General features: G+C 42.4%; 1 protein-coding gene across 1 annotated transcript in view; it reads right to left on the bottom strand.

Annotated features, from left to right (window-relative positions):
• LOC135201419 (ranBP2-like and GRIP domain-containing protein 4) overlaps positions 1–26,440 on the bottom strand; it is a 279,898-nt gene that overhangs the window by 196,225 nt on the left and 57,233 nt on the right. The window contains 4 exon segments of the mRNA XM_064230328.1: positions 15,837–15,975; positions 16,150–16,210; positions 25,435–25,500; positions 25,972–26,226. Coding sequence (XP_064086398.1) covers positions 15,837–15,975; positions 16,150–16,210; positions 25,435–25,500; positions 25,972–26,226 — 521 coding nt within the window.

Below are 26,440 nucleotides of genomic sequence, written 5' to 3'. Positions count from 1 at the left end.
CTTCCAGTATGACCTCTGGCAACAGTAGTTGCGATTCCAAGATATCCCCATTCCTCATTGCTAACAGGGAATCCCCTAAAATCCACATTGCGGCTTAGTCTAGCCAATGCTGCATCTCTCCTCATTAGCAGGATATTTGCCCAAACATTGGCACTTACGTTTGTCAGGTACGCAACCGGCCTTGGACCCTGACTGGTAGTAATCTAATGAACAATGGTTGCATCTACTAACTTTCCTTGTTGCTTTCCGAGGATGCAATTTTCGCCACTGCTGTTGACCAAAGGTCTAACCAGGACGCAGCCTGAAAGACAGAAGAAGCTGTTGCTTCTAACGTGCAGCCTCTTGGTACGTCATCGAAGGGCACTCCATTTTAACCTGATCCAAGGTTAATCCAGGCCTTAACCTTTACAACATTAGGTTCATTGCCTAGACAGCAAAGGGACCTTCGGTGTCGTATAATATTTCCTTTGCTTTATCATTGGAGGGGGAATAAATTTAAATGATCTATTAGATCTTAAGGAATTATCCCTCCCTGCAATCTTTGCGTTTACGTGTTGCAAGACCGATTCCGCATGACTCGAACAAGGCAATTCATACGACACCTTGGTATCCCTCTTTAGTCCAAACGCCATGTCAATTCCAGGAGGAAGCATACTGGCCGGTGTTTCTGTCTTCTCCGAAGGCTATTGAATTGACGAATCAAATCAATAACCTCTGCATACGAGGCCAGAAACTCTTGGTTTTCTCCTTCCTCCGGCTCTAGTGTACCACTCTCCGTCACGAGAGATGTTGTCTCGCCTCTATCTTCTGACAGACGGCCCGGAATTCCACGGCCGCCTGCCCTACGGCCGCGGCCTCTTTGATCTTTGCTGGCCGCTGTTGGCTCGATCCCAGATAGTCAGCAGGGAACGAGAACGTCTCACTCTTTCTCTGCTCACGGATCTAGAGCGAGAATCTCGTCTAGATCTCCAAGATGAAGGCTCCCTTAAGACAGAGGTAAGTTCGTCTTTATTAGCATTGGCATCGTTTCGAGCGTCGGCGCAGCCCGGCCTCGGGCCATTTCTATCCAGACGGACACTGCCTTTCCCATCCACACGAAATCGTAATCCGCCCTAGGTTGCCAAGGTCTCTATTTTTTTTGTACTTTTAATAGGATCCCTTATCGGTCCTTCGTGACGGTATTTTGAACGGGTCCTTAAGGAGGGCGAAAAACACTGGGATCTGCATTCCAATCCTCTGCTGCACCACCTTTCGCCGCCAACGTCGATTTTACCAGAGGTATCGCAGTTTTTGCGATCCGAACTGGCAACTCCGCTCGGCCGCTAGCTCCGCCGGCCGTCACCTCTCTCGCTTGTTCGGACTCTTGCGAACGGCTTTCGTCTGGCAACCTTGTGCTTAATAGCCACTGAGTTTTTCCGACCTTCTTGCTGACTTGGAAATGACAGTCTTCGTCCGAAGGAGAGGAAGAATTGATTCTTCTCCTCTTGGCCCGAGGATCCGCTAGGAACTCCCGAATCCTCCTCCAACGCTTGACTGGCGCTCGCCGTGACGTTATCGGACTTAGCGATGAACGCCGAACTAGAGGAAGAAGACGAAGGGCGAATCACACTTTTTCTTTTTGTCTCTCTTATTCATTCTCTCCTCTATATCCTGTAACTTCTGCATTACAGTTTGCATTGACGGATCAGAAGGCGTATTAGCGTCTGGGTGCAGCGAAAAAAGGCGAGACGTCCCTGACATAACGCCTGCCATCTCAGAGTGTGCTATGTGACGTCATCAACTGCCATCTCAGAGTGTACGTATGTTGTGACTCAACGCTCTGTAGGGAGAGACTGAGAGGTTTCTGCTGGTAACCGCACGTTTTGCTGCCAAATTACCTCCCACGTTCTGCATCGCTGTAAATACTGAGTGGGATGGAGAAGCAGCGGCATTAATTCCCCATAAATTGCAAGCCCGGGGGATGAGGAACATTCAGGCTGCTGCCCGGCCCCTGCTGGAACCGTGACGTCATATACTGCGCAGCAGACCATCCAAGGTTGGTACGCCTGGTAGGCCTAGCGCTGACCACGTACCATCTAACTATGCGCTTGCGTAGCAGAGCCTGGAACAAAGATGGCGGATCTCCCCCTCTACTTGCTGGGAACAAAGGAGAGTGCAAATTATTCATAAAATTACCCAAGGCCCCTCCTGACGTTCCGATACAGAACCGCTAGGAGAAAACGAAGGGGTATGAGACAATTCAAAAGCAGGTGGAGAAACATATGGAGCAGCCTGGTTTATTACCGATACAAAAGAAGCCGGTAAGGTTTGGTCATCCAAAGATGGCGTCACCCCCTTTCTTTTGTATTGGCTTTTCCCATAGAACTTCTTCCACTGTTCCACCGACCAACCGCGACAAACAGAACACGGATTAGAAACCGTACATACGTTTTCCCTGCACCTACTCACACGTTGGATGAGGAGGTCCGTCGACACCGAGGTTAGGAACCTAGAACAAGGGAAGCCACTGACTCCTGGGCATCTGCTGTCTCCTCTTCGAAGCGGTAGACGATCCCGATGTTGAGGCAAAATTCTCCATATACCAGTATACATCTACCACACCTGATCACACTTGGAGAAAGAAAAGGAATGAAAAATAAAAAAATGAAATGGATAAAGAAGGGCAAATGAAAAAAACGGCTGTTTAAATGAGATAGACAGTAACACGTCTTATCTTAAACAGGCGGTAGGAAAATAACTGATGGGTCACAGGTAGCCGTGGGCATTCTGGGTATACATGCCCCGTGACCTGGTATAGATGCCATTAGTCCCTGGATCTCACAAGTGTAATTTTAATTCTACCGGTTTCCAGCTTGGCGCTAGTAAATCCTAATGTTAAGACCGAAGGTTTGTTTCGTGTATGAACAATTACACTTGTGAGATCCAGGGACTAATGGCATCTATACCAGGTCACGGGGCATGTATACCCAGAATGCCTATGCCATGTCATTGCCTCAAAATAAGAGAAATTGGTGTGCAGGCCTAATCTCTCAAATGATATTAACATCTGACATGCAAGAATGATGATTCAATACCCTAATATCAGAACTGGCTGCATAAGAAGTCTCTGCTTCATTCCAACTGTGGTCAATTGTAGGGTCCACTTTGTGGTAGGGCAACAACAATTTAAACATGATATTGTTATGATACAATAAAGTTTGTTCATACTTACCTGTGGCAGATATATATATTAGCTGTATTTTTCTGAAGTCCGACAGAATTTTAAAAACTTCCAGACACACGCAGTGGTCCGGCCAGGGGTGGTTAGTACCCATTCCCACCGCTGGAGTCGGGTATCTGGAACCATTCCCATTTTCTATTCATAATTTTTATTTCCACTGTCCCCTGAGGGAGGTGGGTGGGTACTTTGATTATATGATATCTGCCAGGTAAGTATGGAAACAAACTTTATTGTATCATAACAATATCATTTTGTTCATAAAACTTACCTGTCAGATATATATATAGCTGAATCCCACCTTTGGAGGTGGGAAGGGACAGAATAGAAGGATTTTGGGAAACAAATGCATGCAGATGATTTACATCTTGGTTCCACCTGTTAGCATAGCTGGCTTCGTGGTTACTGCCACGTAAGTCTGCTTGTGCTACTAGAGTTGCCAGCAAGGTAGAGACCTATATAGCTGGTGCACTCCAGATGATCTGTCAACAGGGGCGAGACCACGACGTGACTAGACCATATTGACCATACCATGAGGGCTAAGAAGTAAAATAAATATATATATATATATAATATCACCACCTGACCCAACCTAGCCAAAGTTAAGGTGTGTTAACTAAGGCTTAAGAGTTTAAGAAGTCGCCGTTATCGGCGACTCAACAACTAAATTAAGAGCTCTTCCTAACCATTTTCTACAGGATAGGATGAGTGGTACTTCTTGCCCCCAAGATTGTGTCTGCAGACACGTATGGCCCTAGCGAGCAGCAGATCTCATATGCCATCTTCATATCTCGCAGGGAGTGTGAAGTGAACACAGAGTTGCTTCGCTAAAACATGGTAACTTCATGATGTTGCTGAGTTGCCATGCTCTGTTGAAATGCTTCCGAGCCGCGCCTCACCTCGTGAGCATTCAGATAAAAAGATTTCAAATCTTTGTGCAAACACAATGAAGGAGCATTTTTGAAAGAACTCCTTAACACTAAAGCCAGGCTGTTCTTCGATATGGGCAAGTCTGGCTTTTTCGGAACACTGCAGATTGCCCCGAATGACTTCGACTTTCTTGAGTTTTAGGTGTAGATAAAACTTGAGAGACCCGACAGGGCACAGGACTCTCTCTGGCTCCTGCCCACTAACTTGTGCCATCCTTGCTTCCAAGCTCCTGGCCCAAGGACAAAACGGGTTACCATTCTTAGGCCACAACGGAAGGGTTTAGAGAGCACACCGCCTTGTGTTCTCTAAAGCCAAAACTTGTGACAATGGCTTAAAAATCTCACTAACCCTCTTTGTCGTATCTAGGGTGGTTAGAAGAAGGCCTTCCTGATCACATGCAAGAAGTTAACAGGTAGGAGAGGTTCGAATGCTTTGACATCAAGAACTTCAGACTACGTCTAAGTTCCATATTGAAAGCTTCGATCTGGACATGCACAGTCAGTCCGTCTGTACTAAAGTCAGGTGACCGACCAGTTGACCAGTCAGACGAATCAAGGACAGCAAGGCTGTACCCTGAAGACCATAAGGCACTATTCTTCGCTGAAGGATGAGTGTCTGGACTGCCTGGGCGATTCAATCTAAGCAAACCTTTGGGGGTGTATCAACGCAACCCAACGTCGTCAGCGAATCAACTCCTGACTCGAGCTTCTGTGCCAGGAGAAAGGACGAGGAGCAAAAGGCGATTCAGTCCCGAAGGAAGAATGCCTGACAGTCCAACCTGGTCTCATGTTACACGATCATCGGGGGTGTATAACGCAACCGACTTCGTCAACAAGAAACTCAGGGCTACATATGTCGCCTGATCTCGCACGAGTGTCTGACTCCGAGAAAACAGGTGAGACAAAAAGTAGATGATGAGCGAGGTTCGAGATTCCACAGAACTCAAAGATCGTGAAGGGCTTTGTTGTTTGACAGACGCAAAATCTCTGAGCCCAAATGCCGTCAACACTATTTGCGTATTCTTTAATAGTTGTGACTGCCAGCTTATTCCCTTATTCTTCAGACGGAAATGGAAGACGGTAATCTTATTCCTGTCAACATCTCGATAGCCTGAACGTAGTCAGACTCAGAGCGGAGATGTATATAGGTAGTTATAGGTACCTTTCGAGTTAGAGTAGACCGACTCTCTCGGAAAAGGTCCTTGGAAAGTGAACTAGGAAGAATGTGACCTCTGTGAATCCAGGATCCTGAAGGCCAACATGGGCGATCAGCGTCATTGTCGCTCCCTGTGACGTCATAAATCCTCTTATTACATTTCCTAGCGATTGAAAAAAGGGGAAAAGAGACTAAATATCCATCCCCGTTCATATCATAGGATGGCGTTTAATGGTACCGATCCCGGATCGAGAATAAGGGAGCAGAAAAGAAGAAGCCTCTTCGTCCTCAACATATCGAAGAGAAGAATGAAAGGGCGTCCCTAAAGTCTCCACAACTCTCAACTTACTTCTAAAGAAAGATTCCACTCGGAAGTCAATAGTTGCTGCCGTCGATCTAGACGATTCGTACGGACTTTTGCAATCCTGTAACGAACCTCTAGAGGATCGTTACATTCTACGCCTGTTGTTATAATAGGCTTTCTCGTAAACTCGACAGGACCGAGAGCTTCTTAAAGTATGAGAGAGCTGTGGAATATCAGAGTTGATCTTGGAACCACTGGTTCCCAAAACTCGTTACGAGGACTGGAGGACTACCGAATCGCTTTTACTTCTTTCAGATTAAGATCCAGGACATCTGAAACCCTATCCAGATGTCCGGCACCTTCTTTCTATCACCTCAGGTGATAAACGCACTGAGAGATGTTCAGAATCATTCCTAGATCTTGAATAATATTTCAGTTTCCCGGTAGGAAAAAACTGTGGTCTGAATTGCAGTCTATTCGGGGAAACAAACTTCTTCAGGAAGAAATGGTCCCCAGCAAGCTCATCCATTCCCTCCCCGAGTATGCTTACTTCCCTAATAGGCTGCGCTTTGCCTAAGCAGGAGAGCATATAAAAGTGCAATGTTGCGGTAGACTCGTAGTTCTATACCGTGCGGTAACGAGCACCGAAAGGATTAAGAGATAACTCTGTTGAACATAGTAAGGCAAAACGAATGCAACGTTTATTCATTCACGTAAGAAATCCCCCTCAATCTTAGGCTAAAGTCCGTGATTGTAGGGCAGAGATACAGTTAGTCAGTCAATCCCGCAGGAGAGACGTAACCGCCAGCACAGAGATACGGTTAGTCAGTCAATCCCGCAGGAGAGAGAGACGTAACCTACGGCGCATGACAGTGCCCGATCTGTTACTGGCTCGGTTGGACTGGAGGACAGACACAGCGTGGACAGCAGCAGCCAGCAGCTTACGAACGTCGTCTCTTAACTTTATGTCTGGGTTGCCAGCTACCCTATTCTACGAAGAAATAGGTCCGTTATTTTTTGAGCAGAAAGACTCTCAGCTGGTATATTTAAGCGAAACAGAAAACGCTAAATATATAGATGTGTTTGTGTCGTCAGAACACTACCATACAACGGTAAAAGATAAATCAAGACTCCTGGAAGGCTGCAGGGAGTAACGATTAAATGCCCTCCTTAAAATAGACAATAGACCTCTCTTTGGTTGCCATCCGAAGAGGTAACTACAGCAAGCGTATATGAACTTGAACCAAACCAGAAGTAAAATAACGCAAGGCAAAAAAATATGAATTATATCACAATAAAGTTTGTTCATACTTACCTGGCAGAAATCATATATATAGCTGAATTTGGAAATACAGCTACATACATATCTGACAGGCAAGTTTCATGAACAAAACTTAAGAGAATCGAAGCAGTCAGCTCAAGCTTCTTATGTTACTGGACATAAGGCGTTCATTGACGTAGTCTACAAGTCTATTTCTTGTACGATCTGCGAATGACGAATGAGAGCTCTTCCGAATCTTGTCAATAAGAGCTTATTCGCTTACGCAATATCAAGTTAATGAGATGTTTGTCATGAGAACTAACCCCATTTACGGGACAAAGAGATATTTTGTCAATGAGGAGATACCACTTACTTGACAAAACGAAAGTATATTGTCAATGGGGGAAAGTCACTGAATTGACAAAACGTAATCCAGGGAGTCAAAGCATTTAATTTTTCCGATTTCCCGTCTCAAACGAGGAAGGGGCAAGAATCCTGTTAAGAGATGGGCTTTACGGCAGGTAGAACGACGATGTTCAATTCGGCAGCGTAGTCCCCGACTAGAAACTAACAAAATCTATCATCTGAAAAACCCTTTCAGATGGGCTAAAAAGCTTGCAAAATTATCCTGGGAAGAAGAAACTCTCCAACCAGCTTCCTCTCCCGTATCACAACTAATGCCTGCTAAAGCTTAAAATTTATTGGCAGTATGGCAAAGGAAGTCCTGTCTTGGGGGCGCTTTTTCCCTGAAGAGCGTCCTTTGATGAGTGCCTTTGCAAGAATCCCACTGAACGTTGCCGAGAGTCCTGACGTGCAGGACATCGAGCCTTACATAACCCGTTAACTGCCTTATCGCAAAGTCTTGACTGCGGTAGTGGCAACTTAAATTTATTGGCAGAATGGCAAAGGTTGCGGTAGAGCAAACGAGATCTTCCCTTGAGCTTTCCTTAACTCCCCCATCCACCTATGCGAAAAGCAATATTAATTGACAGAGACCTCTTGAATTTCAACGAAACCCGATGTCTTGCTGGGTTTCGAAGAAGAATTTTGTCTGTTCACTTAAACTTCCTCCGAAGCACTGCCTACTTCACATTCTTTGCAGGTGAGGTAGAAGGTATCACCGGAGGTAGAGATAAACATTCTTAGGCCCATATCTGAAACAAGAGCTTGAAGAGTTCAACAGAAACGTTCAGCCAGGCGACACACCTGGCGTGCGCTGGTGCAACGCTCGGCGTCCACTGGAGCGCGCTCGGCGTCCACTGGAGCGCGCTCGGTCGTCCACTGGAGCGCGCTCGGCGTCCACTGCGCGCACTTGGCGTCCACTGGCGCGCACTTGGCGTGCACCCGCCGCGCGCCTGGAGTCCATCCGAGCGTCCGCTCTCAAAGCTTCCTGCTACTATGACTTCTCTTACGTATTTCTCGTGGAAAGACGGACACGAGTTTCAGGCGACGTTCGCCTTCTTACTTCTCACTGAAACGCATAACGAGAGAGAGAGAGAGGACGTGAAGCGTCCTCTTCTATAAAGCTTCTATTTAGAGGGGCGCGAGTCCTTCCGAAAGCTCCACCCCTGCATGGGGAGGACGCTTCGGAGGACGAGAAAGCAATCTTTCAGGATTGTGCACGCGCAGCACTTTGGCAGTCTGGGGATTTTCATCAGAAACTGCCGAAGGCACGCCAGATCGGTGGGGGTTCCTTGTAACCCTCCTTAGGCTTTCGACATGCTCCCCTCCCCGGGTCCTGGGAGTCAAGCAGACCCGGTTCCCGGCCTAGAGGCGAAACGAGCCGATCTGACGCACCTCCCACTACACAAAAGGGGTATCACTGCACTTCTGCACTTCACTTTTACTCTCTAAAGCAAGCACTTTCGATTCTAAGATACGAATCGAAAGAGTATCAGAGAAAGGGCAATTCCTCTACAGACACTGCTTAGGGCCCGAAGGCAACACTGCAGGGTTAGGAGTAACAATTACAGAAGTAGCACTTCACAGCAATGAAGGAGAGCGAGCACCTCTCGTAGACATATTCATAGCCCGTAGGCCATACTACAGGGTTAGGCAAAATAAAGTCTACAGGAAGGTTAGCAGGTTCACTACCCTGACTTTTGTTACTGATTAATTGCGTACATACGAATCATACGTCTTCCTTACGGAATTAGACATGTTTACTGATTAATTGCGTACATACGAATCATACGTCTTCCTTACGGAATAGACAAAAGTCTCACACTCCTTACATGACAAATCTCAACAAAGAAGCAAGACCCATACCCTCGTACATACCAAGTGCGGATCTACCGAAGCTTTCGGTAGCCACACCCTATCTTTGCAGACAACCCCGTCTGAAACTAGCCTAACTAGATTCAGATATTTTATGCAAAAATGAATCAAATTCAAATCAATTTAAGATAGCGTATGCCTAGCCACAAATCCCACAAATCCAAGTAAATAAATCAAAAGACAATTAGGATACTTAGCGGCAATGAAGTTTCCAAAATCCTAAGACGGAGGTACTGAAAACAGGTGTTTTCAGCACCAGCGACAGAAAAATTATGAATAGAAAATGGGAATGGTTCCTGATACCCGCCTCCCAGCGGCGGGAATGGGTACTAACCACCTGGCCGACCACTGCGTGTGTCGGAAGTTTTTAAAATTCTGTCGGACTTCAGAAAATACAGCTATATATATATCTGACAGGTAAGTTTCATGAACAAAAGGAAAAATAAAAGCAAGATGTTTGTGTATTGAGGCTGAGCATAAAAAGAAAAAAAAAATGCAGACAAAATGGTCTCATTTCTTCATAATCTGTATAGTACATATATAAAATTAGATGTGTGTTACAAATACAATCTGTAACAAACTGAATAACTTGAACTCAATTTGGTATACATACTACTTACGGTCTGGGAATGAACACTGTGGAGTTACATCATCAATGGCACCAAAGGAGGGGGGGGGGGGGTTGTGAGGGAAAGGAGGGAAATGCTAAAATTACAGATATTAGCATCTAATTCATAGTTTTCCCATTCACTGAGAAGAACAGTGAGTCTCCCAATGTCCTCTAAGTCCAAGTTCAGCCCCAATTGGGAGGGGATGAGAAGGGCGTAGGAAGGGGGGATTGAAATGTAAAAAGAACCAAAACGAGAGATATTAAGAGTCTAATCTATAGTTTTCGAGGTCGCTGAGAAGAATAGTGACACTTCCGATGCCCTTTCAGTCCAAGTTCAGCCCCAATTGGGAGGGGTGAGGAGGGGGGGTGAGGAGGGGGTGAAATGTAAAAATAAACAAAAATAGATAATAGTCTAAATCTATATTTTTTGAGGTTGCTGAAAGGAAAAGTGACACTCCCAATTCCCTTAACGTCCAGGTTCAGTTCCAATAGGGAGGGTGTGAGAAGGGGAGTGGGAATACTGGTGAAATGTAAAATTACTCAAAATGAAAGATATTAAGAGTCGAATACATAGTTTTCGAGATTGCCGAGAAGAATAGTGACACTCCCGTTGCAATTCAAGTCAAAGTTCAGCCCCGACTGGGGTGTGTGTGTGTGTGTGAGAATGGTGGGAACACAGGTGAAAATGTAAAAATAACCAAAATGAAAGATATGACTGGCAGTCCCCAATTATAGGTGGGGGTTCCATTCTTGGCAGTATGCTGATAAGCGAAAACCTCCATTAACCGAAACTCAGCGATTTATGGCACAGAGTTTCATTTAATGGCGCCTGTATTAGGTATGTTATGGTGACATAACTATATTATCGGCAACTTATGGCACCGATAACCAAAACTCAGCCTCATTACGGCACCATAAATTGCCAATTTTACGGTGCTAAACTGTTCCACCATTAACTCTTAAATGCCGAGACGGTATTTCCGAAAGTGTCTCCCGTATGCCGGCGGCGTTCGCAAGTGAGCGCCTAAGCTGAAAAATTTTTTCCCAAAAAATCACAGCACTCTTAATTTTTAAGATTAAGAGTTCATTTTTGGCTACTGTTTTTGTCATTGCCTGGAGTTTAGTATGCAACCATCAGAGATGAAAAAAAATATCATTATCATATATAAATATTGGAATATAAGAGAGCAAAAATAAATTCATATATAATTATATACAAATCGCGCTGTAAGCAAAATGGTGAAAGCTAATGAATTAATTATTTTTCGTTGTATTTACACTAAATTGCGATGATTTTCGTATATAACAAATTGTAAAACGATCAAAGCAACACACAGAAAATATTATCACAATATGATGCCTGAATTCATAACGCCCGGACGTAAAAAAAAGCAGTTTTCAAAAATTCACCATAAATCGAAATATTGTAAGTGTTGTAGCTTACAATTGCAGTTTTCGACTATTTCGGTCCAATTTTTTTTTTTTTTTTTTGTTTTTTTGTAAAAAAAAAAAAATTTTTTTTTTAAAAACCGCAAGGAACAAAATTTTTTTTTTTTTTTCTATTTTATCGTTGATTCTATGATTAAATGTTTCCAAAACTGGAAAATAAAAGTCTAACAACCAAGGGGTTGGTTTTTTTTTTTTGTTGTATTCTACATGAAATTGTGCACATTTTCATATATAAAACTTTATGTAACGGCTAATTTAAAATGGTACAAACATTACGACAATCAGACGAAAAAATTTATGATTTTTTCGGAAGTTACCACGCGGACATAAGGAAAAGGTTTTCATAAATTCACCATAAATTGAAATATTGTGCTAGAGACTTCCAATTTGTTGCAAAATAAAGGTAAATGATTGAATATTATTAGAATGTAAGAGTTTTAGCTTACAATTGCGTTTTTCGACCATTTCGGTCGAGTCAAAGTTGACCGAAGGTTGATATTTTGGCACATCGTTATTTATATGAAAATATTTCAAATCTGATAAAAGCTACAACCATTAGTTGTTTTTCGTTGTATTGTACATGAAACTGCGCACATTTTCATATATAAAACTCTATGTAACGGCTAATATAAAATGGTGCAAAAATTATGTCAGTGACGAAATAATTTCCGAGATGTGTCGCTGATGCTTTTTAGAGCGAGAAGAAAGAAATTCGCGCTTGCGCGCCTGGGTAACAATTATAAACAAAACAACAGCTTGATCCATGATCTCCCAGCATCCCCCAAGGCACGTGATTCAAAAGTTTTTTGCCAAATAGGCCTATAACTATTTTTTAGCAATCTTTTTTTTTTTTTTTTAACTTTTTTCGTCGACGTTTCGTACGTCGGTTCGGCACCCAACAGACAATTTTCGTAGACGTTTAATACATACAATCGGCGTTAAAAGGTTAACGGAGTCCAACGATAACCAGGTCTGCCTGTAGAATCCAATACATGCTTTTGAAGGTCACTGAGAAGAATAGTGACTCCCGACGCAATTTAAGTACAAGTTCAGCTCCAATTGGGGGGGAGGGGGGGAGATGAGGTGGTGGAAAGGGGGAGAAAAATGTAAAAATCACCAAAATGACAAATAAGTCTAATCCATAGTTTTCAAGGTCGCTGAGAAGAATAGTGACTCACAATGCCCTGTAAGTTTAAGTTTAGTCTCAATTGGGGGGGGGGGGGGGGGGGGGGGGGGTGGGGGGGGGGGGTGTGGGGGGGGGGGGGGGAGATGGGGTGGGAAGGGGAGTAAAATATAAAAATAACAGAAACGAAACTTATTAGTGTCTTATCCCTAGTTTTCAAGATCATTGAGAAGTACATATAATGATATTCCTGATGCCCTCTATGTCCAGCTTTAGTCCTGATTGGAGGCAGGTGAGAAGGTGGTGGGAAGGAAGGTGAAACGACAAAATAACCAAAACAAAAGATATCATTGTCTAATACAGTTTCCGAGGTCGCAGGAAGAATAGTGACAACCTTGATGGCCTTCAAGTCCAAGTTCAACCCGGTGGCAAAACATAGAAAAACGAAAAACGACTAATCCATAGTTTTCAAAGTCCCTGAGAAAAATTGTGACACTTCCGATGCCCTTTAAGTCCAGTTCAGCCCCAATTTAGGGCTGATAAGGAGGCAATTTGTAAAAATAACCAAGACAATGGATATTACTGTCTATTCCATAGTTTTTGAGGTCACTGAGAATAGTGACTCTCCAAATACAGGTGACCCGCGGTTAACAGCGCAATCACTCAACGGCGAATCGGTTTTACGGCGGTCGTCAAAAATATTCATTAAAAATATAAGGCATTTTAAAGGTATCTTTACGGCACAATTTTCAGTTAACAGCGCCGCTAACGCCGTTGTCTAACGAGTTCATACATTTGTAGAAATGCCGTTCAGGCCATAAAGGTTATGCAAATTATATTAAAAATTTTTATGGAGAGTTATTACGTAGGTATTAGGGTAAAATATACGCCTCTGACGCTGTTCTATGCCGAAAATATCGAGTTACATAAGTGCAAATTTAGCTATGGATGTGTCGATTTATAAATGTTCATGCTTTTGTTTAAAATGTGTATGAAAATGTATTACGTGAAAGGTATTTTTATTTCTGTACAGAATATGATACAAGGCAGCTTTTGAAACTGCCCTTCACTATCAAATACGATGTTTTTTTTTTTTTTTTTTTTCATGTTCTTTTCTTGTGAGCCGCCGCCTGCCGCTCCTTCCCCAAAAAATATATGATTTAAAAAAAAAAAGTGCAAATTAGCGATCGATGTGTCGATTTTATAAATGTTTATGCTTTTATGTTTAAATGTGTATGAAAATGTATTACGAATAGGGTATTTTTATTTTAGTGCAGAAATATGATAAAAAAGGCAGCTTTTGAAACTGCCCTTCAAGTTATCGACTACGATGTTTTTTCAAGTTCGTTCTTGTATGCCGCTGTCTGCCGCTCTTCCGAAAATATAGAGTTAAAAAGAGTCCAAATTTAGCGATCGATGTGTCGATTTTTTAAATGTTTATGCTTTTTATGTTTAAAAATGGTGTATGAAAATATATTAACCGTAAAGGTATTTTCATTTTTTTGTACAGAAATAAGATACAAATTTAAGGCAACCTTTTGTACTAGCTCCACGTCGTCAGGGGATGTTTTTTCATGTTCGTTCTTGTCCGCCAGTTCCGAAAAATGCATTGTGTTATTTTATTAATTATGCATCTTTTCCATAAATCCTTTAAAAAGTTATGCATGATTTCACTGTATCCAAGAATATTGTATGTATTCTCATATTATTGTATTTTAAAATACTACGGCAAATTTAAGCAGTATTCCGCGGAGCGGCCATGTTGTGGTTTGAAATCAGCTGATGAATAAGAGTTTGTTTCACCATAACGCAATTCTGAGCGAATGCTCTTGCTTCTAGTTAGCATAAACGAATGTCTATATACTTGACTTATAAGAGACAAAGTTATTTTTCCTTATACAGCGTGTTTTTAGGTGGAAATATTTATTGAATATGTCTCGTTGTGAATGTGAACTACTTTTTTTTTCGTTAACAGATTACGTTGGTGGCATGTTTATTGCGTAAAAAATTACGTGATTCCGTTCGCAATAATCCTTTATATCATCGTAATACGAACTTTACGTTATTTATCTTATAACAGCGTGAAACCAACAGTAAAATGTGTTCTTTCAAGCACAGTAGTTTTGATTAAAATGATTTTATCCCAATTTTATCTACAGTTGTGTTTGATGGCAGACGTTTACTTGGCAAGTTTTATCCTTGTTTGCTGATGTAACGAATTAGTAAGTCCATTAGCAGCTTGAACAAGTTTTTCCTTCAGCTTCTAGTTATAAACTAGGTTTTAAATTTAACAGTATTTGTTTCCCGATTGGATCTTAAATCTATAAATTGATCTTCTGATCTATAGCGAATAAAGTTATTACATTAAGATATCTCAGTTCTATTCTATACATAACGCCATTTATATCAAATACGGTAATGTTGTACTGTAGTACGATGATTGAAATACCAACCAAACAGATGTTATCCAGTTCGGTTGTACTTAGAAAAAAAAAGTAGTGTCTTGTTCGGTTGTTCATGGCTGTACACGTTCACGCACCGAGTATAACGTTAAAACCATACTTTCATAATTCTCTTTTGCTGTTATTGAACTTATGTAACTAGAAGATGGATAAAGTTAGGCCATTGTAATTTGATCTCTCATAAAATCGGACTATCGTAAGCCTAATGATCGTAACCTGAACACTACAGCTACCTGTACACTGTATAAACTTTATTACATCTTTACATACTCTAGACACCCACATGTACTGTACAGTAAATTCTATAGTACTATACTGCATAAATATAATTTTACTTATTGCGCCGTTGTGGGATTACGGCGCCTTTGACTGGTCTAGAGTTTCGAAAGAAGGTGTGCGGTGGCCGTAGGCTTTAAAATCGCTCAGCGTCGAAAATCGCTTGGCGTCGGCGGCCAGGAACGGAACCCCTGCCGCTAACCGAGGGCCGCCTGTACCCTTTATGTCCAAGTTCAGCCCTGATAAGAAGGGAAGGGGTGGGAAAGGGTGACATAAAAATGACTGAAAAGTTTTAGAGGTTGCTGAGATGAATAGTGACACTCCTGAAGCCCTTTTTGTCTAAGTTCAGCCCCCGCTCCCCTTGCCCAAAATGCAGAGGAATGAGAAGCAACTACATATCTTAACAGGAGAGAGAGAGAGAGAGAGAGAGAGAGAGAGAGAGAGAGAGAGAGAGAGAGAGAGAGAGAGAGAGAGAGAGAGAGTTTATTGGTTGTAATCAGAGATTTTGCAGGCAGTGGCGGGTTGGTCAACTATTGACATATGTAAACAATATATCTTTTATCAGATATCAATTGCATACTTCATATCTCTAGCAACTCAAATTTGTGTGGCATGATTCAAATCATCTGAACTGTTAATTAGTGACGTCATTCCCCCCTTCAAGAGCTAGCCAATCATTGGCATGGAATGGCTGTGGCTTAGCTGCCAAGCTAGGTGGACTTTGCTATACATATGTCCATATCAACATATCATGAAGGATGTAACAACAAACCTGTATGGTTGCTCTGCTAGAGTTGATGGCGGTGAGAAAGGTGGGAATCTCAAGAACCCTGGTGAAGGTCTGTAATAAGGTACTTGTTGGTCATAGTAATTGACATAATAGTTGTTCAATCCAGGCGGGACAACTGCAGCTGAAAGAAAAATATTTCACATATGAAACTTTCTACCAAATAAAGAGCAATATGAAATGTGACTTTTCACTTATGAGCACTTGTTAAAACAATAGTTAACACTACAGATGGCTCGCAGGAATATAATACTCAATGTGCAATGGTAACTTTTAACAAAAAGAAACTAAAACTTACCAGCTGTTGGAAGTTCAACAGGAACCTGTTCCTCTAATTTGGCATCTGGTTTCTCCAACAGCTGCAACGTAATAATACAAAATCATTGTATGAGTACAATTGATAGTATGAGAATTTACTTTTGGCATGGTGCTACTACTATCAGGAAATCAGGCCTGATGTTTTCAAATGAAATGCTGATAGCCATAGTGTTGAAAAAGTTTATAAAGAATGCATCATTCCTTAAAAGGATATTTTATAATAAAAGTTTTGTATATATATACTTACCAAGTAATTACTTAGCCAATGATTATGCTCGCACAGCATCCTAAATTCAAAATTTCATGAACAAGTGACTGTTGCAAAGAGGTGACAGGCACCAAAAGCGACCAAAGTCAATGGCATCATTCTTATTTATTGCTGCAAAGTCCATGAAATTCAGACAGGAGGAGAGCGGACTCTGTTTTGAGTTGGGTTGAATATAGATTTTAGGCCAAAGGCCAAGCACTGGGACCTATGAGGTCATTCAGCACTGAAATGGAAATTGACAGTAACAGGTTTGAAAGGTGTAACAGGAGGAAAACATCGCAGTTGCACTGTGAATCAAGTATTAAAAGAGGGTGTAAAGTTAGATGAAGAAAGAGAATATGAAGGGAGGCACAGTAAAAGGAACAAAAGTGGTTGCAGCTAGGGGCCGAAGGGACGCTGCAAAGAACTTTAAGTAATGCCTACAGTGCACGGTGGCATGAGGTCCACTGACCGCACTAACCCCTACGGGGGGGGGGGGGGGGGGGGGGGGGGGGGGGGGGGGGGTTATTTAGTAATTACTTGCTCTAAGTGTATCTATAAAACTTCATTATAAAATTTTTTTTATTCAAGTAACTAACCAAGTAATTACTTAGCTGAATCCCACATTGCAAGGGGGATGGGATGAATGGACTAAACTAACTCAAAGTAATAAAGGATGAATGAACTAAACTAACTCAATGTAATAAGAAGTGTTATTGCCAAGCTGCAGAGTGCCTACCACTAAGTGTTTATCACTGCTTACCTGCTAAGAGAGCTACAGCGGGAGATACCACCTCTGGTGGTGGTCATCTTAACCTGTAGTGGTATGGAAGTGGGCTGGGACATCCTCTACATCAGTGCAAGTCTTGCAACAGGGGAGATCCCCCAAACCACTGACAAGATGTAATACAGAAAATATATGCCCTTGCCTGGCTGCAGTTCAATGACAACACCAGAGAACAAACCTGTCATCATCCAACAAATAATACTAAAAGAAAACTAGTACGTAGACCCTTGACTCACGAACACAATCCGTTCCTAGACCTTGGTCGTGTTCCAAATTGTTCGTGACTCGGAGCTAATTTCCCAATAAGGTTTAATGGGAATAATATTAATTGGTTCTCGACCCCTACGAACCAATATATATTATGTATATTTTGCCTTATTTTACACAGATAATGTAAAAGTCAAGTGTAAAAAACCTTAATATATCTAATAATATAATTTAAAAATTTTGTAAACTAACACTATAAAAACGTTTGTAAAGTGAACACTTACTATGACTGGCGCGAGACTTCTGGCTTGACGGACAAGAGAAGAGGAGGGTGGTGGGTGGGGAGGAGGTTATTGTGCGGAAGGAGACCCTCCCCCTCCCATCCAGGTCGGGGAGATCTCGTTCCGGAGATTCACTCTTCTAGGTTTTTTTGGTGAACGTTTAATCACAAACTTATCCAATGTCTTGTTTTGCCTTTTCCTTCCTTGCATAACTTTTCTGAAATGGCTCATTAAATTTTCATTGAGCATATTCACGATCCTGTTCGTACAATTTGTCCGGATGATACAATTCAAGGAAGCACTGGACATCATTCCACTTTTCCAAGGCGGCTTTTATCACATCACTGCTGACATCTGTAAACTTCCTCCCCAAGCCTCCTCTTCGTCAGTTGATTGCCCCTCCCGAGCAAGTTGCTCCTGCTGCTCTTTGTGGAGTTGAACAAGTTCGTCCGCAGTCAAATCTTCTGATGTTCAGCGACCAATTCTTCAACATCTTCGTCGTTGACTTGTAGACCCATACTGTTGCCCATGGACACAATTTCTTGCACAATCTCTGCATCGAAGCCCTCAAAGTCACGGACAGTTACGCACTGGGGCCAAAGTTTCCGCCACGCCAGAATTTAATGTGCGGTACGTAACTTCAGTCCATGCGTTATCAATGAGGGTTATGCAGTGAAAAACATTAAAGTGCTTCTTCCAAAATTCTTTTAAGGTTAATTTTTGTCTCTTCAGTTACACGGAAGCATCTGAGAAGAGCGCCTTCGTATATAATTTCTTAAAATTGCTAATGACTTGTTGGTCCATGGGCTGGAGAAACAGAGGTCGTGTTGGGTGGAAGGAACTTGAACTGAATGAAGTCATGTTCACTGCAGTCAGCCAAGTACGAAGGGTGTGCCGGGGCATTATCCATGATCAGAAGGCACCGCAGGGGTAGCTTGTTCTCTGTTAGGTACTGACTCACGGTCGGCGCAAACACTTCTACAATCCACTCCATACAAGTTCCGTGTCACCCATGCTTTTGTATTGGCCCTCCACATTACAGGCAGTCTGGCCTTATTTACGTTGTGCTGCTTAAAGGCACGCGGGTTATTTGAATGGTAGACAAGTAGCGGCTTTAGTTTCAAGTCGCCACTTGCGTTTGAGCATAACAAAAGCGTAAGCCTATCCTTCATTGGCTTGTGGCCTGGGAGCGCCTTCTCTTCTTGGGTGATAAATGTCCTGTTGGGCATCTTCTTCAGAAGAGGGCCCGTTTCATCACAATTGAAAATCTGTTGAGCGACTTGTATCCTTCGGCCTCCACGAACTCGGCAAACTCAGTCACGAATGCCTCAGCAGCAGCCTTGTCTGCGCTAGCAGCCTCACCATGCCTAATTACAGAGTGAATTCCAGTTCTTTTCTTGAAGTTATCAACCACCCTTTACTAGCCTTAAAATCATCTGGCGTGGCACTAGTAGAAGGAGTTTCCTTCAGCAAACTCTGATACACTTGCCGAGCTTTCTCGCAGATGATCGCTCGTTTACACTATCACCTGCCATCTGTTCTCATGTACCCACTTCAAAATTAATTTTTTTCTGCCTCTTCGAGGGTTTGCGATCTCATCTTGGTTAGTACTGTCACTCCCTTCGCAACATTTGCTTCTTTAATGGCATCCTTGTTTTTCAAAATTGTCGAAATTGTCGACTTGGCCATCTTGTACTCACTTGCGATATCGGTCACGCGAACACCACGTTCAAACTTTTCTATAATTTCTTTCTTTATTTCAATGGTTATCTTCCTCTGCACCCTCTTCTCACCATCACTCTTCACTTTTCTTACTTTCACCACCACTCTTCACTTTCTTAGGGCCCATTATGAAGAAAATCACAAGTTTTAAGCGCAAAAAAATGCTAAGCGAATTGACGAACGTCTTGTACACAATGAGATGAGACAAAGAGCGATGCGTGGGTGACGCCGTGCGTGGGCGGCTGGAGGATGGCTGTTCCCATGGCAAAACTCAAACGCTCTCAACGTGTGCTGGGCTATTTTCGCGCATCAAATTTTTCAAAGGTTGTGTCTAAAAATTAGTTTGTGAAACAAAGTGAATTGTTATTTTCCAGAAATTTCCAGCACTTTTTCAAATGTTCATGTCTCAAAATTAGTTCATGACCCAAACAGAATTTTTATTTTCCGCATTTTTTTTTGTTCGTATCTCAAAGTTAGTTCGTAGGTCAAGGGTGAAATTTTACCTATAATTTTGGTCGGGGATCGAGTTGTACGTGGGTCAATGCGTTCGTGAGTCAAGGGTCTACTACTAACCAACCAACAAACTGGCGGGTCCTCTAGGTACAAAGAACCCTGCAGGCTCCCCATAGCTTGACATCCTTAGCACAAGGAAAAAGCGACAGAAGTGAGATTGTATCTCTCCTATGCTTCCTCACCCCAAAAAAATGCCAACAACTGCCAATGGACCAAAGGTAATGCAATTTCCAAACATTGTTTTAATTTCTTTCAAATAATATGACACAAAGATAGACTTACACCTCCAATAAATTGATTGAAGGCTCACAGAAAGTGACAACTTGAAGGAAAAAGAGGTGGAAAACGCTCTGACTTTAAGCAACGGGAAGAGTTCTCCTGTATCCGGGAATGACCTTCGGATATCAGGTCTCTTAATGAAAAACGAGGTGTTCTTGAAAAGCAGACGAGAGGGATTTTTGACAGAACACCATAAGTTACTCAAAGGTCCCCTGATCTCCATTCTCTCCAGGTAGTAATTCAATGCTCTGACCAGGCAAAGGACTCTTCCTCATCTAGAGCAAGGATATCCAAAAGTTCATTATATGAAAAGAGCGAGGCCATGACTTACTAGGATCCTCATTCTTGACTAGGAAGACGAAGGTGAAAGAGCAGACCGCGTCGCCTTAGGGGAATCTGACTCTTCTGTCTATACCGAGTAGCTTACTCACACGTTTAGCAGTGCACTTCTGTTTGGATGTATCAAAACATTTCAGGTCAAGAGGATCTTGATTAGTTGAAAGATCCAGATTGCAATGCTTAAAAACAAAGCAAAGCATGGCCGAGTAACTAATTGTGGAAGATGAAGGTTCTTCGAAGTCACTAAGTAGAGGAGAAAATTCACAATCTGAGCTAAAAATGTTTCAGAAGACGCAATGTGATGCCTGAGGCACCATCTACAAAAGACTACCTACTTCAACTGATTGAAATTGCAAAGTAGATTTGCATCTGCACTTTGCAACAGCCTCTGCAGCTGCTCTTGAAAATCCCTTTGCTCTGACAAGTTTCCTTCAGAGTGAGCGTGGACAACCTTTGGTGGTATCTCCTGAATTGCGCTTTAAGTAGCAACAGTCTTTGGGGAGCAGTCCTGGGGAGTCTACCAGAAGATGAAGGCCAGAGAACCATTCCTTCATGGGCCAGAACAGAGCTACAAGTCATCAACATATTGCTGTAAGATGCAAACTTGTTCAGGACTACCATAACTAAGCTGAAGGAGGGAAGGCATAGAGGTCCATACCCGACCAGTCTAACAGCAGTGCACCCATCGCCTATGCCAGAGGATCCAGGTCTAAGGAGCAGAAGAGAGGAAGGCAGTTGTTCCTTGAAGGAGAGGAAGGCGATTTCCTTGATGCTGCGAATACATCTATAAGGGGTCTGCCTCACAATCTCCACAGGTGGGGACACATCCTGTCATCCAGAGTCCATTCAGTGGGACGGACTCCAGTGAATACTTGAGGGTGGCCGAAGCAGGGGGACTGAAACTGAAAGACCTTCCCTTGGAAGACGAAGATGAAGACAAACCTTAGGTACTTCCTGGACGTTGGATGAACAGGATGTTAAATATGCATCCAGAGTGATCATCCAATCACCTGGATGAATGAAAGTCGTGACTGGCTGGCTCATTCCCATCTTAAACTTGGTCTTTTCTAAGAAGCAATTTAGAGCACTTTCGTCCAGTACCAATCTCCATACTTCCTTCGAAATGGCCACATGACTTTCTGAGCCCCTTAAGTATACTGGCAATGTGATGGGAGAAGAGACTAAAGGAGAGGTCTCCGAAAATGGGATGCAGTAGCCCTCCTCTAATACCCTGACAGTCTATGGCTCTGCTCCTCTGCGAGCCCAATTCTCCCAGAAAGCAAGAAGCCTGGCTCCCACTGGGGCACAAAGGGGTTCTGGCTCACTTCTTAGGTTGTGGTTTGGAGGCAGTGTTTATTAAGGGACTTCTACTGGAAGCAGAGATTGGAGCAGGGTCTACGTTGAGACTGGGGTCTCTTCCCACTACGGGGGTGCTGCTGGAGTGGAGAGACGAACTTTGGACAAAAGGGTGCAAAGAAGGCTTGGACGAGAAGACTGTGTCAGAAGCTCCTGGGTAGACTATTTCTGGAGTTCTGGAGCAATCTACTCTACCATGGCCTACGGGAAGAGATGGGAGGGCTCCAGAAGCATGAAAAACAAGGCTGACTTCTATAAGGGCATAACCCCTCACAAAGCAAACTAACACCAAAGGTCCCTCTTCTTCAAAAGCCCGAAGGCAAGAGAGAGACGCAAGTTCTGCAAATCATCTTGATTTTGATTTATATAGATTTTTGGCATCATGCTAAGCACTGGGGCAAGTAAGGCTATTCAGAGCTGAAACAGAAATTGACAATACAAGACTTGAAAGGTGTTACAGGAGGAAAACCCTGCAATTGCACAATGAAACACTCATTAGGAGAGGGTGGACAGTAACATGGAAGAAGGGGACTATGAACGGAGGTACAGTAAAAGGAATGAAAGTAATTGCAGCTGAAGGGCAAAGGGACGCTGCAAATAACCTAAAGTAATGCCTACAATGCACTGAATGAGGTGCACTGACAACAATTTCCCCCTACAGGGTGTAGAACCATCTTGGACAGCTTTATCTGCACACGAAAGCATGCCTGTGACATTCTCATCTTCTTAGTGAGAGCTCCAACTGTGCAGTCCAGGAAACTGAACACCTTGAACAGATTCTTTACTAAGTGGTCTTTTTACTAAATGGTCTAACTCCAAAGAAGAGAAGAAAGCCCTGGCTAAGGCAAAGGCAGAGCGATGTGGGGAGTCAATGAGGCTAGAGGCAAGGGGCTTCTCTGGTGTTGTAAGACCTATAGGTTCACTTGATCAATGGGAGTGTGAACATTGACTTTCCTTGCTCTCTCTTCATTGATGGCCACTCTTTGACAACCTTCAAGACTTTCTTGGAAGAGGTAGAAAGAACCATCTTACGCAGGAGAGAGAGAGTTCGAGCCAAGTCTTCAATATCAAGAACAAGGGGGCAGGAGATGAAGGTGTAGCTGGTGTGAAAAACCCAGGATAACTCTCAAGGAGAAAATGAAGCAGAGACTTGTAAGTTGACAGTTGTTCCAAGTCTTGATCAGCATCCTCTTCCTCCGCCAAAGAAACCGGAGAAAGGTATCGGCAGTCTTGATGGAATCTCCTGCAGGAGGAGCTTTCCTGATATAAATCACTATCTCTGCAAGCTGATTCTTAAGCAGTGGGAGAGAGAGAGGTCGTCCAATTCAGAAGCTTGGGCTTGCTGTTGTTGATGGGCACATTGTCATGAAGCAGAGGGCACAGTGTTGCAAATCCTTAACAGGCACAGGTTGAACAGCAGAGGGAGCAGAAACCGTGGGAGTGAGAACTGGTTGGGCATGAGCCAGTGATGGGCGAGCGGTCGCAAGATATGGGAGCGCACCCAGGACTGACCTCAGGAGTAGAAGCTTCTCGATGAGACAGTTGCTCAGGAGACAAGTGACTAGCACAGAGCTTCTGGAACTTAAGTCCTTGGGAGACAGTATTAGCACAGGTGAATCCCATGGATAAATAAAAAGGAAACTGTACTGGATCAAACACCGACAGATCAAACCCCTTAGCTATACAAAGGAAGGGTGAGGTCAGAGGTGTCCTTATACTGCTTGATTGGGACAGGACTCAGGAGCCAAATCACTCACATGCCTTTTCCATGGTCTAGAAGAGTTCACGTTGTGTCTACAACACCCATGATCAGACACTGGGTTCATCTTGAAGATGAACCCAGGGAAGGGCTCAAAAGTTTTGTAAAGGGTTTTTAAATTATACACGAACTCGCAACCTTTTTTATTATTGTGGACCTCTTAGAAGAAGAAGAAGAACAACAACAACAACCACAACAACAACTACTTCCTGGTGCAAGGGAGCGAGAAAGTGATCTTTGTCTAGCAGAACTGACAGGACGAGAAGCTATCTCCTCCACTGACACTTCACTTGACACTTACCACTGCACACATTTTCCCCTTTGTCTTATAAGGACTCGAAGAGAACCCCCCAACTCAGAAACATAAACTACTACTATGTTAAACTTCTTATCAAATTTACTGTTAATCCTAGATTCTAGACTGGCAATGGCATCGGGTTCAGAAGCATGGGGATTGAGCACAGGAGTAAGAGGGGGGAGAGGAAGGCTTGGGGATAGGAGAAAGGTTGTTACCATGAGTAGAAGGAACAAGACCGGAGTCTGCCTTAAGCCTAGGGAAGAATCCCTACTAATAGAGGCCCAACTTTCGGCCCTAGCAGCCGCCTTCCTAATCCTGTTCTTCTCTAACTTAAAAGTGAGATTCCAAAATCTTCCACCTAATGTCATCCCAGTCCTTACACTCATCACAGGTCATCACACGTCCAAAATCTTCCACCTACTGTCATCCCAGTATACTTACACTCATCACAGGTCATCAAACATAAGACATTATATACACACCTGTCCCCTACACTTGTTGCAGTGCGCGCGCGTCATAAGAAAGCCTGGTCAGCCTAGTCTTGCAGCCTTCGCTACAATAACAGACTGGGAGCACTAGAATCAGATATACTAAATCACTCAAGATAATTACGAGAGAAGCTAAAGATGTAATTTCAGACCAAGTTGAAGAAAACACATGAAAAAAAGAACTATAGACAGTATATCACCAACATCAGAAAAAAAAAATAAAAAAAATAAAAAAAATAAAAAAAATTTTAAAAAAATAAAGGGGGGGGGGGGGGGGGGAAACAAGGGGACAACATGCATTCAGGAGCAAGACAATGTGTTGTCAATTCTGCAGCATGAATAAAAATTATGCCATTGGCTTGGGTTGCTTACTGGCTCCCATTGCAGTGAGCGGGGCCTGTCACCCCAAATTTCCAAGTCAATTGTTCGTGAATTTTTTAATTTAGGATGCTTTGAGAGCATAATCATTTGCTAAGTAATTACTTGGAAAGCCACTTACTTAAAATATGAAGCTTCTTTAGTTATAATACTACACCAGATAACTGAAATTAGCCATACTAAATATAAATAACCTAAGCTAATAGTACACGACAAGGCAGGTGGAATTAATTATGAAACAAATTTCCTGTTAGAATCACTCTTATCACTGAGAGAAAGAACAGCAATATGACCCCAAATCTGAAAGCAATGATACAATAAAGAATGATTCTTCCAGCCCAACATACAACTTCAATAAGGGAAATGAAACTGACTTACAGCATTTAAACGTAACACCTATTTGAACAAAATTTAGTAATCGGTACAATGAGAGGTTATTATATATAAAGCGTTATTTTATAATTATCGATACATTACAATAAATGCTTTTCAGGGTCACAGATACATTTAAGTTTTACCACCTAATCACATCAAACAATCAAATGGTAACCTTTCACAATCACTAGTATGTAAACTGCATTAGTACTAATGCACAATCATATATGACTCACCTTCTGCCCAGATTTCATTGCTTTGACAACTTCAGACAAGTCCTCTGCTATCGATAGAACATGAGTCTGCAAAGTAAGGAAAAAAAAAATTGACAAAATTATCACTAATTTAACAAACAGCAGAAGTTTGAATTTTTGACCCACCAGGTAATATATCTGCTGTCGATATAACTGAAATCAATCATGACTGGTAAAATGGAAACCTCATTTAAAAGATTATGACCTATAATTCAGCCAAAATTTTCTTTTGTGAAACGCACAGCCACTGATTTTATTACCTCGATGGCTACCTTAATCATACAAGATAGTGATGTTTGGATAACAGATTTTGAAAATGTATAGATTGTTAAATTTAATTTCTACTAGAACAATATATAGGCAAATCACAAGACAGAACCAACAATGATACTGGCTGTTGACAATTACCATCAGCTTGAAAACCCTACAGAAAATGGTCTATCATCAACACTTAAACAAGAACACTAGCAAAAAAAACTGAAGGGGAACAATTATTAAAACCTTGAATTTTTCACTTACCTGTAGATTATGAATAGCAGACAATATTGAATTCAGTGCTTCTTGAGAACAAGTTTTATTCTGCTCCAACATTTCACGGTACATTGAAGCACTGTGGTTAGACTCCTTGCTTATGGTAGCACAGAGCTTTCTTAATTCTTCATTCTGAGATCTCAAAGCGCTATTCTGTTCTTCCAGATTTCTTAAGCTGTGCTCCTGAACTTCAGTTAATGCCCTCACTTGTGCATCTAAACGTTCTGGGCTTGGACGGGCTTCCTATAAGACAATAAACAAGTCACAATTATATGTAAATCCACTATAATCCTTTCAACTCTGGCTTGTAGACTGCACAACTTGAAAACCAACACACCACCATTTTCACAATTCATGCTGTTTATGCAAAATGCAGGATCATATATATCTGAATTGTTTTTTATACTTATCAATTAACTTGATTTATGAAAGCCTGGTCTGCTGAACTGGCAATGGA

Source organism: Macrobrachium nipponense, chromosome 28, assembly GCF_015104395.2.
Source record: "Macrobrachium nipponense isolate FS-2020 chromosome 28, ASM1510439v2, whole genome shotgun sequence".
In the NCBI taxonomy this organism is placed as follows: Eukaryota; Metazoa; Arthropoda; class Malacostraca; order Decapoda; family Palaemonidae; genus Macrobrachium; species Macrobrachium nipponense.
Note: the sequence above shows the minus strand (reverse complement) of the source record. Positions and strands in the feature narration are given on the sequence as shown.